General features: G+C 40.7%; 1 protein-coding gene across 1 annotated transcript in view; it reads right to left on the bottom strand.

The window, feature by feature from the left end:
- Positions 1–10,394: 10,394 nt before the first annotated feature.
- LOC309550243 (uncharacterized protein) overlaps positions 10,395–13,628 on the bottom strand; it is a gene marked incomplete at both ends in the record, with an annotated part of 29,168 nt that continues 25,934 nt past the window's right edge. The window contains 2 exons of the mRNA XM_082250654.1: positions 10,395–10,670; positions 11,275–11,517. Coding sequence (XP_082106780.1) covers positions 10,395–10,670; positions 11,275–11,517 — 519 coding nt within the window. The remainder of the gene's footprint in view (positions 10,671–11,274; positions 11,518–13,628) is intronic.

Here is a 13,628-nt window from a genome sequence, read left to right as displayed (position 1 = left end):
GGGGAGCTACAGTTCATTGAGGGAACCATGAATGCCAACATGTACTGTGGCATAGTGAAGCAGAGCATGATCCCTTCCCTTTGGAGACTGGGCCAAAGGGACTTCCCTTTGATCCACCATTAAAATTACCCCAAACACACCTCCAAGATGACCACTGCCTTACTATAGAAGCTGAGGGTAATGGTGATGGACTGGCCAAGCATGTCTCCAGACCTAAACCCTATTGAGCATCTGTGGGGCATCCTCAAATGGAAGGTGGAGGAGCGCAAGGTCTCTAACATCCACCAGCTCTGTGATGTCGTCATGGAGGAGTGGAAGAGGACTCCAATGGCAACTTGTGAAGCTCTGGTGTACTCCATGCCCAAGAGGGTTAAGGCAGTGCCAGAAAATAATGGTGGCCACACAAAATATTGACACTTTGGGCCCAATTGGGACATTTTCACTTAGGGGTGTACTCACGTTTGTTCCCAGCGGTTTAGACATTAATGACTGTGTGTTGAGTTATTTTGAAGGGACAGCAAATTTACAATATTATACAAGCTGTATACTCATTAATGTGAGGGGTGTACTCACTTTTGTGAGATATATATAGAGGTATGAGAAGAAATGGGGGAGGATAAGAAAGGGGGGGGGGCCAGGGGGCGTACAAAGGGGGAGGAAAATAGAGGAGGGAAAAATAAAGGAAGAAATGAGGGAGGGGGGAGTGGACAGGGGGAAGGGAAGAAGGGAGGGGGAGAGGGAAGATGGTGGAGGGAAGAGAATAGGGAAAAGGAGAGCAAGGGGGAGATAGGGGGGATAGGGGGGGGGGGAGTAGAGGGGTGAGGAAAGGGAAAGGAGGAGGGAGAGGGGAGGGAAAGAGGGAAGAACAGGAGGGATGAAAAGGGAATGGGGGAGATGTGGAAGGGCCAAGGTTTACCTTTTATATAACTTGTTTAAGGACTGACCTGGTGATGTGAAAGTAAGCAAATCAACAGCAGCCAGGGGGAAAAAGAGACAAAAGGTGTAGGTGCTTGCAAAGGATATAGGGAGAGGTTTCACCTGCTCCCATGAATTAATCCCAAGGATACATTATTGCCACCGAACAGCTAGTGTTCTGCAGTTTAGTAGTGCTCCATATTGTCCTAAGGGATTGAAAAGGATAAACCTCCATCACATCACAGTGAGAGCTCATCCAACCACATATAGAGGGTGGCCAGAACACACAAGCCAAAGACAAAGAGGAACAAAGAATCCCAGGCTGTATTGTCTTGATTATGTCTTTATGATATATAGTTACATAGTTACATAGTTACATAGTAGGTGAGGTTGAATAAAGACAATAGTCCATCCAGTTCATCCTGTGTAGGCGTGTCTGGCTGTAATCATCTCACATACCCCTGAATGTTCTGATCATTGAGATGTACATCTAAAAGTCTTTTGAAAGCCACCATACTTCCTGCAGAAACCACCTCTTGTGGTAGAGAATTCCACAATCTTGTAGCCCTAACAGTAAAGAACCCTCCACGTTGCCTGAGGTTGAAACGCTTCTCCTCTAATCGCATTGTATGCCCTCAAGTCCTCATGCAACCCCTTCGACTGAATAGCTGTTTTTCTAAGCTGAGATCCCCATTTATATTTATAAATTGCTATCATGTCCCCCCTCAGGCGTCTCTTCTCCAGGGAGAATAAATCAAGCGATTGCAGACGCTCTTCATAATGAAGGTCCTCCAATCCCCTAATCAGTTTAGTTGCCCTTCTCTGGACTCTCTCCAGCTCCAACACATCCCTCCTGAAGACTGGCGACCAGAACTGGACAGAATACTCCAGATGCGGTCGGACCAGAGTTTTATAAAGTGGAAGGATTATAGTCTTATCTCTGGAATACATCCCTTTCTTTATGCATGCTAATATTCTGCTGGCTTTGGCAGCTGCCGCTTGACATTTCATGCTATTGCCTAATCTATCATTAACCAAGACTCCTAGATCTTTCTCCATTTTTGATTCCCCCAAGGGTTCCCCTCCTAACGTGTATTGTGCTTTTATGTTTTTAGTCCCCAAGTGCAAAACCTTACACTTCTCCACATTAAACCTCATTTGCCATGTCGTTGCCCACTCCGTTATTTTGTCCAGATCATTTTGTAGGATAGGTGCTTCAGGCTGAGCAGTTATTGCCCTGCCCAATTTTGTGTCATCTTCAAAAACTGATATTGAACTACTGATTTCGTCCTCAATGCTGTTTATGAATAAATTGAACAAGGTTGGTCCCAGGACTGAGCCTTGGGGGACCCCGCTTACCAACTCAAACCAGTCTGAGTATGCGCTGTTTATTACCACCCTTTGGACATGCCCTTTTAGCCAGTTCCGTATCCAAGAGCAAACCCTGCTGTCGATACCTGCAGACCTTATTTTATAAATTAAGCGCTTGTGGGGAACTGTATCAAATGCGTTAGCGAAATCCAAGTACACCACATCCACTGGTCTGCACCTATCTAGCTCAGAGCTCACCTCCTCGTAGAATGTTAAGAGATTGGTTTGACAAGAACGCCCATTTGTAAACCCGTGCTGATTACTGCTGATGATGTTGTTGTCTTTGACAAACTCTACGATATAGTCCCTTATCATCCCCTCCAGAAGTTTACATACTATTGATGTCAGACTGACAGGCCTATAATTACCCGGGATATGCCTCTGACCCTTTTTTGAATATCGGAATCACGTTAGCTTTCCTCCAATCCCCTGGCACATCTCCTGTCCTAATACTGTCAGCAAAGATCAGGAACAGTGGTCTAGATAGAACCCTACTGAGTTCCTTGAGTACTCTCGGATGTACGCCATCCGGGCCTGGTGATTGTTTGTGTTAAGTTTATCCAGCCTTTCCCTGATTTCACCCTCTGTTAGCCATAGTGACAAGTCCTGTGTATTACTACTAACCATACAGTCATGGTCAGTGTACCCCTTCTTTTCCTGAGTAAAGACTGATGAGAAAAAAGCATTCAGCACGGTTGCTTTTTCAGTGTCCCCTGTAACCATCCTCCCATCATTGTTAATTATGTGTGCAATATGCTCTGCCCTAGTTTTTTTGCTGTTGATATATTTAAAGAATTTCTTTGGGTTTTTTTTACTATCCTCCGCTATTTGTGTCTCAAAGTTGATTTTAGCCATTTTGATTTCGTGTTTACTTTTCTTATTTGCCTCCTTGTATTGCTTGAAAGCCGAAATAAGTATATAGATCCTTAGAAAGGAGTCAAATCTACTTTGAATAATAGTTTTGCTGTCATAGGCAGTCATTAACCACTTGCCGACTGCCGCACGACTATTTACTGCGGCAGTCAGCCGCTCCTGGGCAAAGGGACGTAGACCTACGTTGCTCGCCTATGAGCCTGTAGGGGGCGAGCACGCGCCGCCGGCGGCGCGCTCCCGCCCTGACTCGTTCCCTGCCATCCCCGCGCGAGTGACCGCCGGCTCCGATGTCAGCCGGCCACTCGCGATCTCCCTCAGGAGAGGGAGAAAGACGACGGCTGATGTAAACACAGCCGTCTGTCATTCTCCCTTAGATCATGTCTCTGTGATGATCTAACAAGCCACGCCCCCTGACAGTTAGAATCACGCCCCTAGGGACACACTTAACCCCTTGATCACCAATAAAGCTAACCCCTTCCCTGCCAGTGTCATTTTTACAGTAACAGTGCATATTTTTAGCACTGATTACTGTAGTAATGTCACTGGTACCCCCAAAAGTGTCAAAAATGTCAGTCAGGGGTCCGATCTGTCCGCCGAAATGTCGCAGTCCCGCAAAAAAAAATCACAGATTGCCGCCATTACTAGTTAAAAAAAAAAAACAATAAAAATGACATAAATCTTTCCCGTAGTTAGTAAACGCAATAACTTTTGCGCAAACCAATTAAAATACGCTTATTGCAATTTTTTTTACCAAAAATATTTAGCAGAAAATAAATTGGCCTAAAATGTTAAAAAATTTAGATTTTTACATTTTTTTTTTGGGAATTTCATATAAAAAAATGTGAAATTTTTTTTTTGTTATTTTTTCAGAATTGTCGCTCTTTTTTTATTTATAGCGCAAAAAGTAAAAATCGCACAGGTGATTAAATACCACCAAAGGAAAGCTCTGTTTGTGGGAAAAAAAGGACGTCAATTTCATTTGGGTAAAGCGTCGCACGACCGCGCAATTGTCCGTCACAGTCACGCAAAGCCGCATCGCAAAATAGGGCCTGGTCTTTGAGTAGCCAAATCCTCCGGGGCTTAAGTGGTTAATAACTAAGTCTTTTTAAAACTTGGTGCAACTCTGTATTGACAATGACATATTTATTTATTTATTTATTTATTTATTTTTGCAAATTGATGGGCTAAACATTATTTTGTTGACCCAACATCGTTTTATTAATGTTTTCTTTCTCATGTGCAAATTTAGTTTCTTAAAAAAGCAGCTTATTAACTTTAAATAATATTTTTGCTGACTTCGCACAGCTTGGTTTCAAAGGTAAAAACTGCAGAAGATTTTTTTTTTTTTTACTTTTTAATGGTCTAATTGCTTTTCATGTTTGACCCTCCACCATTCTTTTGATATTTTCTTTCTAATACAAACATATTGATTCTTAAGAAAAGAGGCCAATCAATTTTGAATAATAGTTTTGTTGTCATAGGCAGTCATTAATAACTAAGCCTTTTTTAAACATGCTGCAGCTCCATGTTGAAGGTGAAAATTGAGGCAAAAAGTAACTTTTTTTTCTAATTTCGACTTTTGATAGGCTATTCAATTTTTTACTTAACCCTCCATCACTCTGTTAATGTTTTCTTTCTCATATGCAAATTTATAAAAAAGCGGGCAATCAACGTTGAATAATAGTTTTGCTGTCATAGGCAGATATTAATAACTTGGCCTTTTTTTTGCGGCACAAATTGCTTCTTTTTTCCGTAATTTTACCTTCTTTTGGGTTATTCACATTTTTATGTTTGACCCTCCATCACTCTCTTGATATTTTCTTTCTAATATACAGTATCGCACAAAAGTGAGTACACCCCTCACATTTTTGTAAATATTTTATTCTATCTTTTCATGTGACAACACTGAAGAAATGACACTTTGCTACAATGTAAAGTAGTGAGTGTACAGCTTGTATAACAGTGTAAATTTGCTGTCCGCTCAAAATAACTCAACACACAGCCATTAATGTCTAAACCGCTGGCAACAACAGTGAGTACACCTCTAAGTATAAATGTCAAAATTGAGCCCAAAGTGTCAATATTTTGTGTGGCCACCATTATTTTCCAGCACTGCCTTAACCCTCTTGGGCATGGAGTTCACCAGAGCTTCACAGGTTGCCACTGGAGTCCTCTTCCACTCCTCCATGATGAAATCACAGAGCTGGTTGATGTTAGAGACCTTGCGTTCCTCCACCTTCCATTTGAGGATGCCCCACAGATGCTCAATAGGGTTTAGGTCTGGAGACATGCTTGGCCAGTCCATCACCTTTACCCTCAGCTTTATTAGCAAGGCAGTAGCTGTCTTGGAGGTGTGTTTGGGGTCGTTATCATGTTGAAATACTGCCCTGCGGCCCAGTCCCTGAAGGGGATCATGCTCTGCTTCAGTATGTCACAGTACATGTTGGCTTTCATGGTTCCCTCAATGAACTGTAACTCCTCAGTGCTGGCAGTACTCATGTAGCCCCAGACCATGACACTCCCACCACCATGCTTGACTGTAGGCAAGACACACTTGTCTTTGTACTCCTCACCTGATTGCCGCCACACACACTTGACACCATCTGAACCAAATAAGTTTATCTTGGTCTCATCAGATTCCAGTAATCCATGTCCTTAGTCTACTTTTTACTGTTTGCAGGCTTTCTTGTGCATCATCTTTAGAAGAGGCTTCCTTCTACAGACCAATTTGATGCAGTGTGCGGCGTATGGTCTGAGTACTGACAGGCTGACCCTCACCCCTTCAACCTCTGTAGCAATGCTGGCAGCACTCATACATCTGTTTCCCAAAGACAACCTCTGGATATGACGCTGAGCACATGCACTCAACTTCTTTGGTCAAGCATGGCGAGGCCTGTTCTGAGTGGAACCTGTCCTGTTAAACCGCTGTATGGTCTTGGCCACTGTACTGCAGCTCTGTTTCAGGGTTTTGGCAATCTTCTTATAGCCTAGGCCATCTTTATGTAGAGCAAAAATCATTTTTTCAGATCCTCAGAGAGTTCTTTGCCATGAGGTGCCATGTTGAACTTCCAGTGACCAGAACACACCTGTTCCTCATTCACACCTGAGACCTTGTAACACTAACAAGTAACATGACACCTGGGAGGGAAAATTGCTAATTGGGCCCAATTTGGACATTGTTACTTAGGGGTGTACTCACTTTTGTTGCCAGCGGTTTAGACATTAATGGCTGTGTGTTGAGTTATTTTGAGGGGACAGCAAATTTACACTGTTATACAAGCTGTACACTCACTACTTTACATTGTAGCAAAGTGTCATTTCTTCAGTGTTGTCACATGAAAAGATATATTGAAATATTTAAAAAATGTAAAAAAAAAAATACATAAATAAAATAAAATATTTCCAAAATGTGAGGGGTGTACTCACTTTTGTTAGATACTGTAAATACATAGGTTCTTAGAATAGAGGCAAACCAACTTTGAATAATAGTTTTGCTGATATACGCAGTCATTAATAACTAAGTATTTTTCAAATTTGGTACAGCTCCATAGTGAAAACTGCAGCAAAAAGCTGATTTTTTTTTTTTTTTTTTTTAAATTTAACCTTTTTTAGTCTATTTATTTTAATTCTGTAAGATTTCTTGTGTTTATAAAATACAGGCTGTTGGTCTGACATAGTCGTGATCAATCTCAACTAATTTATCCAATGTCTAATGATCAGACTTGTATAAAGTACTCAAAATTTCTACTTGAGTAAAAGTACAAGTGCTCGATCAAAAATTACTTAAGTAGAAGTGGAAGTGCTCGATCAAAAAGTTACTTAAGTAGAAGTACTAAAGTATTCAACATTTTTTTTACTTAAGTATTGCAAGTAGTTTTTTCAAAAAATTTGCTACTTAAGTACTAAAAGTAAAAAGTACCAGTAGTTTTGAAAAAAAATTTCTACTCAAGTACTGAAAGTAGAAGTACAAGTACTGTGTTATGTAGTTATTAAAGAAAGAAGTCAAAAGTTTGAACATCATATTGTTTTTTATTATTTCAAATGATTTATTCAAATGATTAACCTAAAGGACAATCACAATTCCTTAGGCTGTAACTTTTTGTAAACAAAAAACAGATAAAGTCCCTCCCTTCCCCTTTTAAAGCATCCACCTTTTAAAGCCAGGGGTGGTCTTCTTCCTGAGCTTCCTCACTCTCACAGCCAGGCAGATCACTTGAAGTTGAAGGGCCAGGGGTGGAAGGTGGTGTTTTTGGTTCGTCCATCTTTTCAGCTGATCAAAAGGCAGAACAGGAGCATGCGCAGTCTTCTTAATCGCGGTTTGATTTGATTTGCTCAAATGATGATGTGCCAGGCCAGCTTCATCAAACCTACAACGCTTAAAGTGAAAAATGCATCAAAAACTACTAACAAAGTGGCTGTGCTAAAAATGCTAATAAAGTGCCTGCAATTATATATATATATATATATATATTCTTCTTGTATTCAAAATCATCGCCCACAGTATCAAAAATAAAGTGACATGTCTGTGCTAAATGCAGTGCAAATTATTCCCACAATGTAAATTTAATTCATGTAAAATATATATGACAATACCACAATAAAATAAGTTGTGATTGTGAATAATTTAGGTGCAAGTTTAAGTGTGTAAACTAAAATTTATAACGAAAAGTCCATAACTGAATTCCAGTGTGCAATCTAAGAAGTGCTGTCACTTGCTGTCAGATGCTTCCACCTTCCTTCTGTGATCTGCTCAAGTAAAGTGGTGGACTGGATAGCCTCTCTCTCTGCCTCTCTCACCTTAGTAGCACTGGCACTGCACTGGTTCAAAAAGCTGTCTATATTATTGTCATTATAAGAACTTGTCAGAACATGCTTCCACCACCTGTCCTTCACACTAGTAGTGCTCATTTGCTTTGCTCAAGTCAAGTGCCACTGCCAGTGGCCACTGCAGTGCAGGCACAGCCGCACAGGCAGAGGCAGGCCGCTGGAAGCACAGGCACCACCAACACAACACTTATGGTCCATGGACCATGGATGGTCGGATAATCATCATAGCCGTCAGTCTCACTCTTCTTGGTTCAAAAAAGCCACCCATGACCCGTGTGTATATAATATATTAATATTTTATATTGATTATTTGATTCTCAAATGGCACATTTGCCATGGCAAGGATTAGGCCCTCTCCACGGTCCACCTCACTCACCTCATAGAGAAGAAGATGAGATAACGAAGAAAATGCTCCGAGTTCTGCTCCCGCGTCCGGCCGCCCGCGTCACAACTCCTCTCAGTAAGGGCCCTAAGGGGTGGAGTCTGAGTGACACACAACATGTCTAGAGGCAGAGACCTCGAGCGGGAAGACGGCAGCATGGCTCCTCCTGTGCGGTCTTAACTTGATGATCATGACAGTGATTCCGCGGGCCGCGGCGCGAGCGAGGCTGTGGGATTGATTGAATTGAGTTGTGCTGCCTACTACTACACGCTACCTACTACTAAATTGTGAGTCAGTATATTTTATTTCATTTTTATATATAAAAGCGGTATTGTTGAGCACTACTAGCCACTAGATCTCCTGGCTGTCACTTTGTCACATGTTGGGGAATCACAGCGGCTCGGCTCCAGAAGTGGCGGGTGTCCCCGTCATCCTGCCAGGGCCGCCAAGAAGTTCATCAACTAATCTTAAGTTATTAATATCTTATGAGGAGAGGACCAATGAGATTGAGAATTGAAATAATTAAATATATATGGCTTTTAGAACCAGTGCAGTCAGTGCCAGTGCCACTGTGCCACCCAGACGCTATCCACCAGTGCCACCACCATTAAGTGTGTTGGTCGGTCACTCGAGCACTGAAGGAGGTGGAAGCATCTGACAAGTGAAGTGACACTTTAGATTTGCACCCTGGAATTCATTTATGGACTTTTCGTTATAGATAGGTTTACACACTTCAACCTGACCTAACTTATTTCATCACTTATTTTATTGTGATTTATTGTCATATTTTATATGAATTGAATTTACTGTTACATTGTGGGAATAGTTATTTTCATTGCATTTAGGCTTTAGCACATTCATGTCACTTTATTTTTGATACTGTGTGGAGTGTGGGCAGGGCACTGGGGGCAACAATGATATTATATCGATTGCACAGGCACTTTATTCGCACAGCCAAGTTGTGTTTGTTAGAAGTTTCTTGATGCACTTTAAGCGCTGTAGCACAATTTATTTGTTTGTTTCATATTTTCTTTTTATTGGAAAGATTTGGTATAGCAGCTTTTATTATACACAGCCTTTATTTTCATATGCGCTGATTTACAAATGACATTATACACATTTTTTTGAGCTTTATGCAACCTGCCATCTACTGTTCTGGCAGTGGTAATTTTTTTAAAAGTAACGAGTAACTATGCAGCACAAAAAAAAAAATACTTGAGTATAAGTATCGAAATCATCAAAAAAATGTAGTGAAGTAAAAGTAGAAGTAGGAGAAAAAAATTCTACTCTAGGAAAGTACAGATACCGCATTTCGGTACTTAAGTACAGTACTTAAGTAGTTCTACTTCGTTACTATACATCTCTGCTAATGATAGGATTAAAAAAAAATAAAATAAAAAAAAATACTGTATATAATTAATAGGATTCAATTACCAGTAAAGTAGCCAAATCTGACCATTTTTTAAAACATACATTTATTTTTAGATTAAATTTGTATTTTGTTAAGTGGATACTTGATATAAATTTATAAATGACACTCTAATGTCTTATACAAGCACACATTGATCTATTTTGTATAGGAAGACTTAAAGAACTTTCAAAAAATCTTTGTCACGGGATCTTGTCCTTTGTATAATTTTGTAACTTTAATTTAGTAAACTGTGTTTATTACTAATTGCTCCTCTGACTGCTGAAGGGTGACACTGCAAGAATAGTAGTTTTTGTAACTAAAGCCAAATATATCTGGAATGGAAAACAAATGAAGAATTATCAAGAAAAAAAAAAAAATAACTCACTATTACCTGGGTGGCATGTCTACATCAAAAGTAAAGCAATTGTTCAGATTTTTCTCTCTTTGCTAGAGATTAGCATCTAACCTGTTTTTATGTGTTTTGTATGTTGTTCTTTATTATCCAATGTAAAACCAATTAACTAAATAGAGACAAAATGAAAAGAACCACAAACATATAAAATAAAAGGTCATTTTAAATCAACTTTATTGCAGTGGTCATGAATTTTTAGGACTTTAGTAGGAGTGGTGGAGACGTCTGAAGGACCCAATTTTGGGGTTTGTGGCTCCCCAGTCAGTGTATTTCCTGTACTCTCCAGATCTCAGGTAATACTGACGTCCCCTGTAGTTGGGTTCCTCATAGAACATCCAGTAGCCATCTTGGACATGGACTGAATGAATGTCACGGTAGCGGAATCTCTCATAGACATTAGGGCAATCCTCAGTGAACTCCATCATCTGACCTCTAAAGTCTTCTCTCTCGTAGATCCTGATTCTGAAGGAACCTTCATGCTGTTAAAAGAAATCATAGCAGAACAAAATAAAAAAAAGTTGATACTAATAAAAAAAATACAAGTGGTCATTTCTGAACTGCTAAACCTACAATTTCAAGTTGAACGTCACCAAAAAAATGTATATATACTTCGACCCTGGCCTCTGACCTTCTGTTTGGAATGGAAGGTCTAGTTCATATTCCCATCGCACACCTTCCTGGTTTGTAGGCTCGTGTGTATTGGGTGCTGAAGCAATCACCAGTTGGCAACTGGATTAGTTACAAGTAAATACATATTCGCCAGCACACCAAGGATCTTGCAAAAGCAGTCCAAAAAACTTTATTCAAGATACGATCACATCAAAAAATAGTGCAACGTTTCGGAGCCACACAGGACCCCTTCGTCAGGCATGTGACGACGAAGGGGTCCTGTGCGGCTCCGAAACTTTGCACTATTTTTTGATGTGATCGTATTTTGAATAAAGTTTTTTAGACTGCTTTTGCAAGATCCTTGGTGTGCTGGCGAATATGTATTTACTTGGAATGGAAGGTCCACTTTTATGACCCAGATGTAGGGCTTCGTGTTTCTCTTTACCAAAGTAAACATTTCAGCTGTTATATTACCTGGGGGCTCAGACGCACAGACTTAATGGAGTCATTGTAGCCCATCCATTGCTGGAAGTCAGGATACTCTCCTCTATGGAGGAAGTACTGGTGTCCTCTGTAGTTGGGGAGCTCATACAGGATCCAGTTCCCACTTTCCACACGGATGGAGTTGCAGCGTCTGAAGTATGAGGACAGGTCGGGACATTCAGAGCTACACTCGTAAGAGCGACCCTGGAAGTTCCTGTCCTCGTAGAAGATGATCTGCAAAATGGAAAGTGAAGATTCAGGAAAGGAGAGCTAAGTATTATCTTTTTGCAGGGGAACCTTTTCCAGGAACTTCATTTTAAGTGATAAAGATACTTTAACCCATTCACTGCCAGAGCCGATTTTGCATTTTTTTAACACATGTTTAAAAAAAATAATTTTAGGCCTGAAAATTACTTAAAGCCTCCAACACATTATATATATTTTTTTGAAAACAGAGGCGCTTGGATGATAAAATAGTAATGGTTTCAATCCTTTGTGAAGTATTTGCGCAATGGTTTATCAAGTGCAAGTTTCCAGTAAAAAAATACATTACCAACTTCCTGACCGTAGGACATCCATGGGCGTAGGACAATCCTCATGAGGAGATATCAATATGTTAATGGCCAAGCCAAAAAAATAATATAGGAGAAAAAAAGGAGGGGGGGGAGGGTAACCCAGGCAGGGGCCCCTTATCCAGAATATACCAGACAGACAAATCCAGAATACAGAAGTATCAATAAAATCCGCAATCATTACGTGCAGTGACCTGGCATTCCTCCCACTGGAGCATGTATTACTATATTATTTTGGCTTTTCCATTAACATATTGATATCTCCTTATGGTTTGTCTTGTCAATCTCAGTGTAAAGTTCAAGATATCATTACTTACCCATGACACTGGTCGAATTATTTTATGCTAAGGACATTGTTTTATCATAAAGGTCTTTTCTGTATGCATGTAGAATTGGATCCTGAAGAAGCTCAGTGATTGTGAGCGAAACGTGTAGATCCACAGCTTTATCATATGGTCCATACATTTTTTGTGACTGTATTTTTTTTCATCCTTTTGTACTTTGAATAAAAATTGAATAATTCCTTGTAACCTTTTCTGTCTGATATGCTTGGGCACATTCAAATCCCCATTTCCAGGTTTGGTTGATACAACCTTCCCTTCCCTTCCTTTCCCTTCCCTTCTCTCCCCTCCCCTCCCCTTCTTTTCCCTTTCCTTTCCTTTCCTTTCCTTTCCTTTCCTTTCCTTTCCTTTCCTTTCCTTTCCTTTCCTTTCCTTTCCTTTCCTTTCCTTTCCTTCCCTTCCCTTCCCTTCTTTTCCCTTCCCTTCCCTTCCCTTCCCTTCCCTTTCCTTTCCTTTCCTTTCCTTTCCTTTCCTTTCCTTTCCTTTCCTTTCCTTTCCTTTCCTTTCCTTTCCTTTCCTTTCCTTTCCTTTCCTTTCCTTTCCTTTCCTTTCCTTTCCTTTCCTTTCCTTCCCTTCCTTTCCCTTCCCTTCCCTTCCTTTCCCTTCCCTTCCCTTCTTTTCCCTTCCCTTCCCTTCCCTTTCCTTTCCTTTCCTTTCCTTTCCTTTCCTTTCCTTTCCTTTCCTTTCCTTTCCTTTCCTTTCCTTTCCTTTCCTTTTCTTTTCTTTTCTTTTCTTTTCTTTTCTTTTCTTTCCTTTCCTTTCCTTTCCTTGTCCCTTTCCCTTTTCCCCTTCTGCTCATGTTCCCCTTTCCCACCATACCTGGTTATATCCACAGTAACAAACATTGTTCCTCCCTCTCTGTGACCCTGAAACCGGAAGCAACAAGGATTTTGTCACTTCCAGGTTCAGATCTTTGTTTATCTGGCCGTTAGCGGCCAGAAAAACCAGCCAATTAGACCAGTCTGTGTCTGATTGGCTGCGTTGGAGGCCAGAGGAGAAATCTAGGGTCTAATAGACCCACAGATCTCTCCATAAAGAGGACCTGTCATAGTCCATGCTGTCACAAGGTATGCCGTTTATCCCTGGTGACATGGATAAAGTTAAAAAAAGAAATTTTTTTAAAAGAGACAGTGTAAAAAAACGGAAAATTCCTATCATACTTACCGTAATTTTCCTTTCCTGGTGGTCTCCATGGCAGCCTACGTGTGGGTTAACCCCGCCTCCTCTCCAATGGTATAGGACCCCCCTCTATAAATTTCAGCTTGCAGGCACAGCCAGTGTTCCATATCTTAGCCGAATCCAAGACCAGAGGGTGGGAACTCCGGCTGCCATGGAGACCACCAGGAAAGGAAAATTACGGTAAGTATGATAGGAATTTTCCGTTTTCCTGGCAGTCTCCATGGCAGCCTACGTGTGGGAAATAACTAGCCCA

This window comes from Pelophylax lessonae, assembly GCF_965119305.1.
Source record: "Pelophylax lessonae genome assembly, chromosome: 1".
Classification (NCBI taxonomy): Eukaryota; Metazoa; Chordata; class Amphibia; order Anura; family Ranidae; genus Pelophylax; species Pelophylax lessonae.
This window is presented reverse-complemented; position numbering and strand designations above follow the sequence as displayed.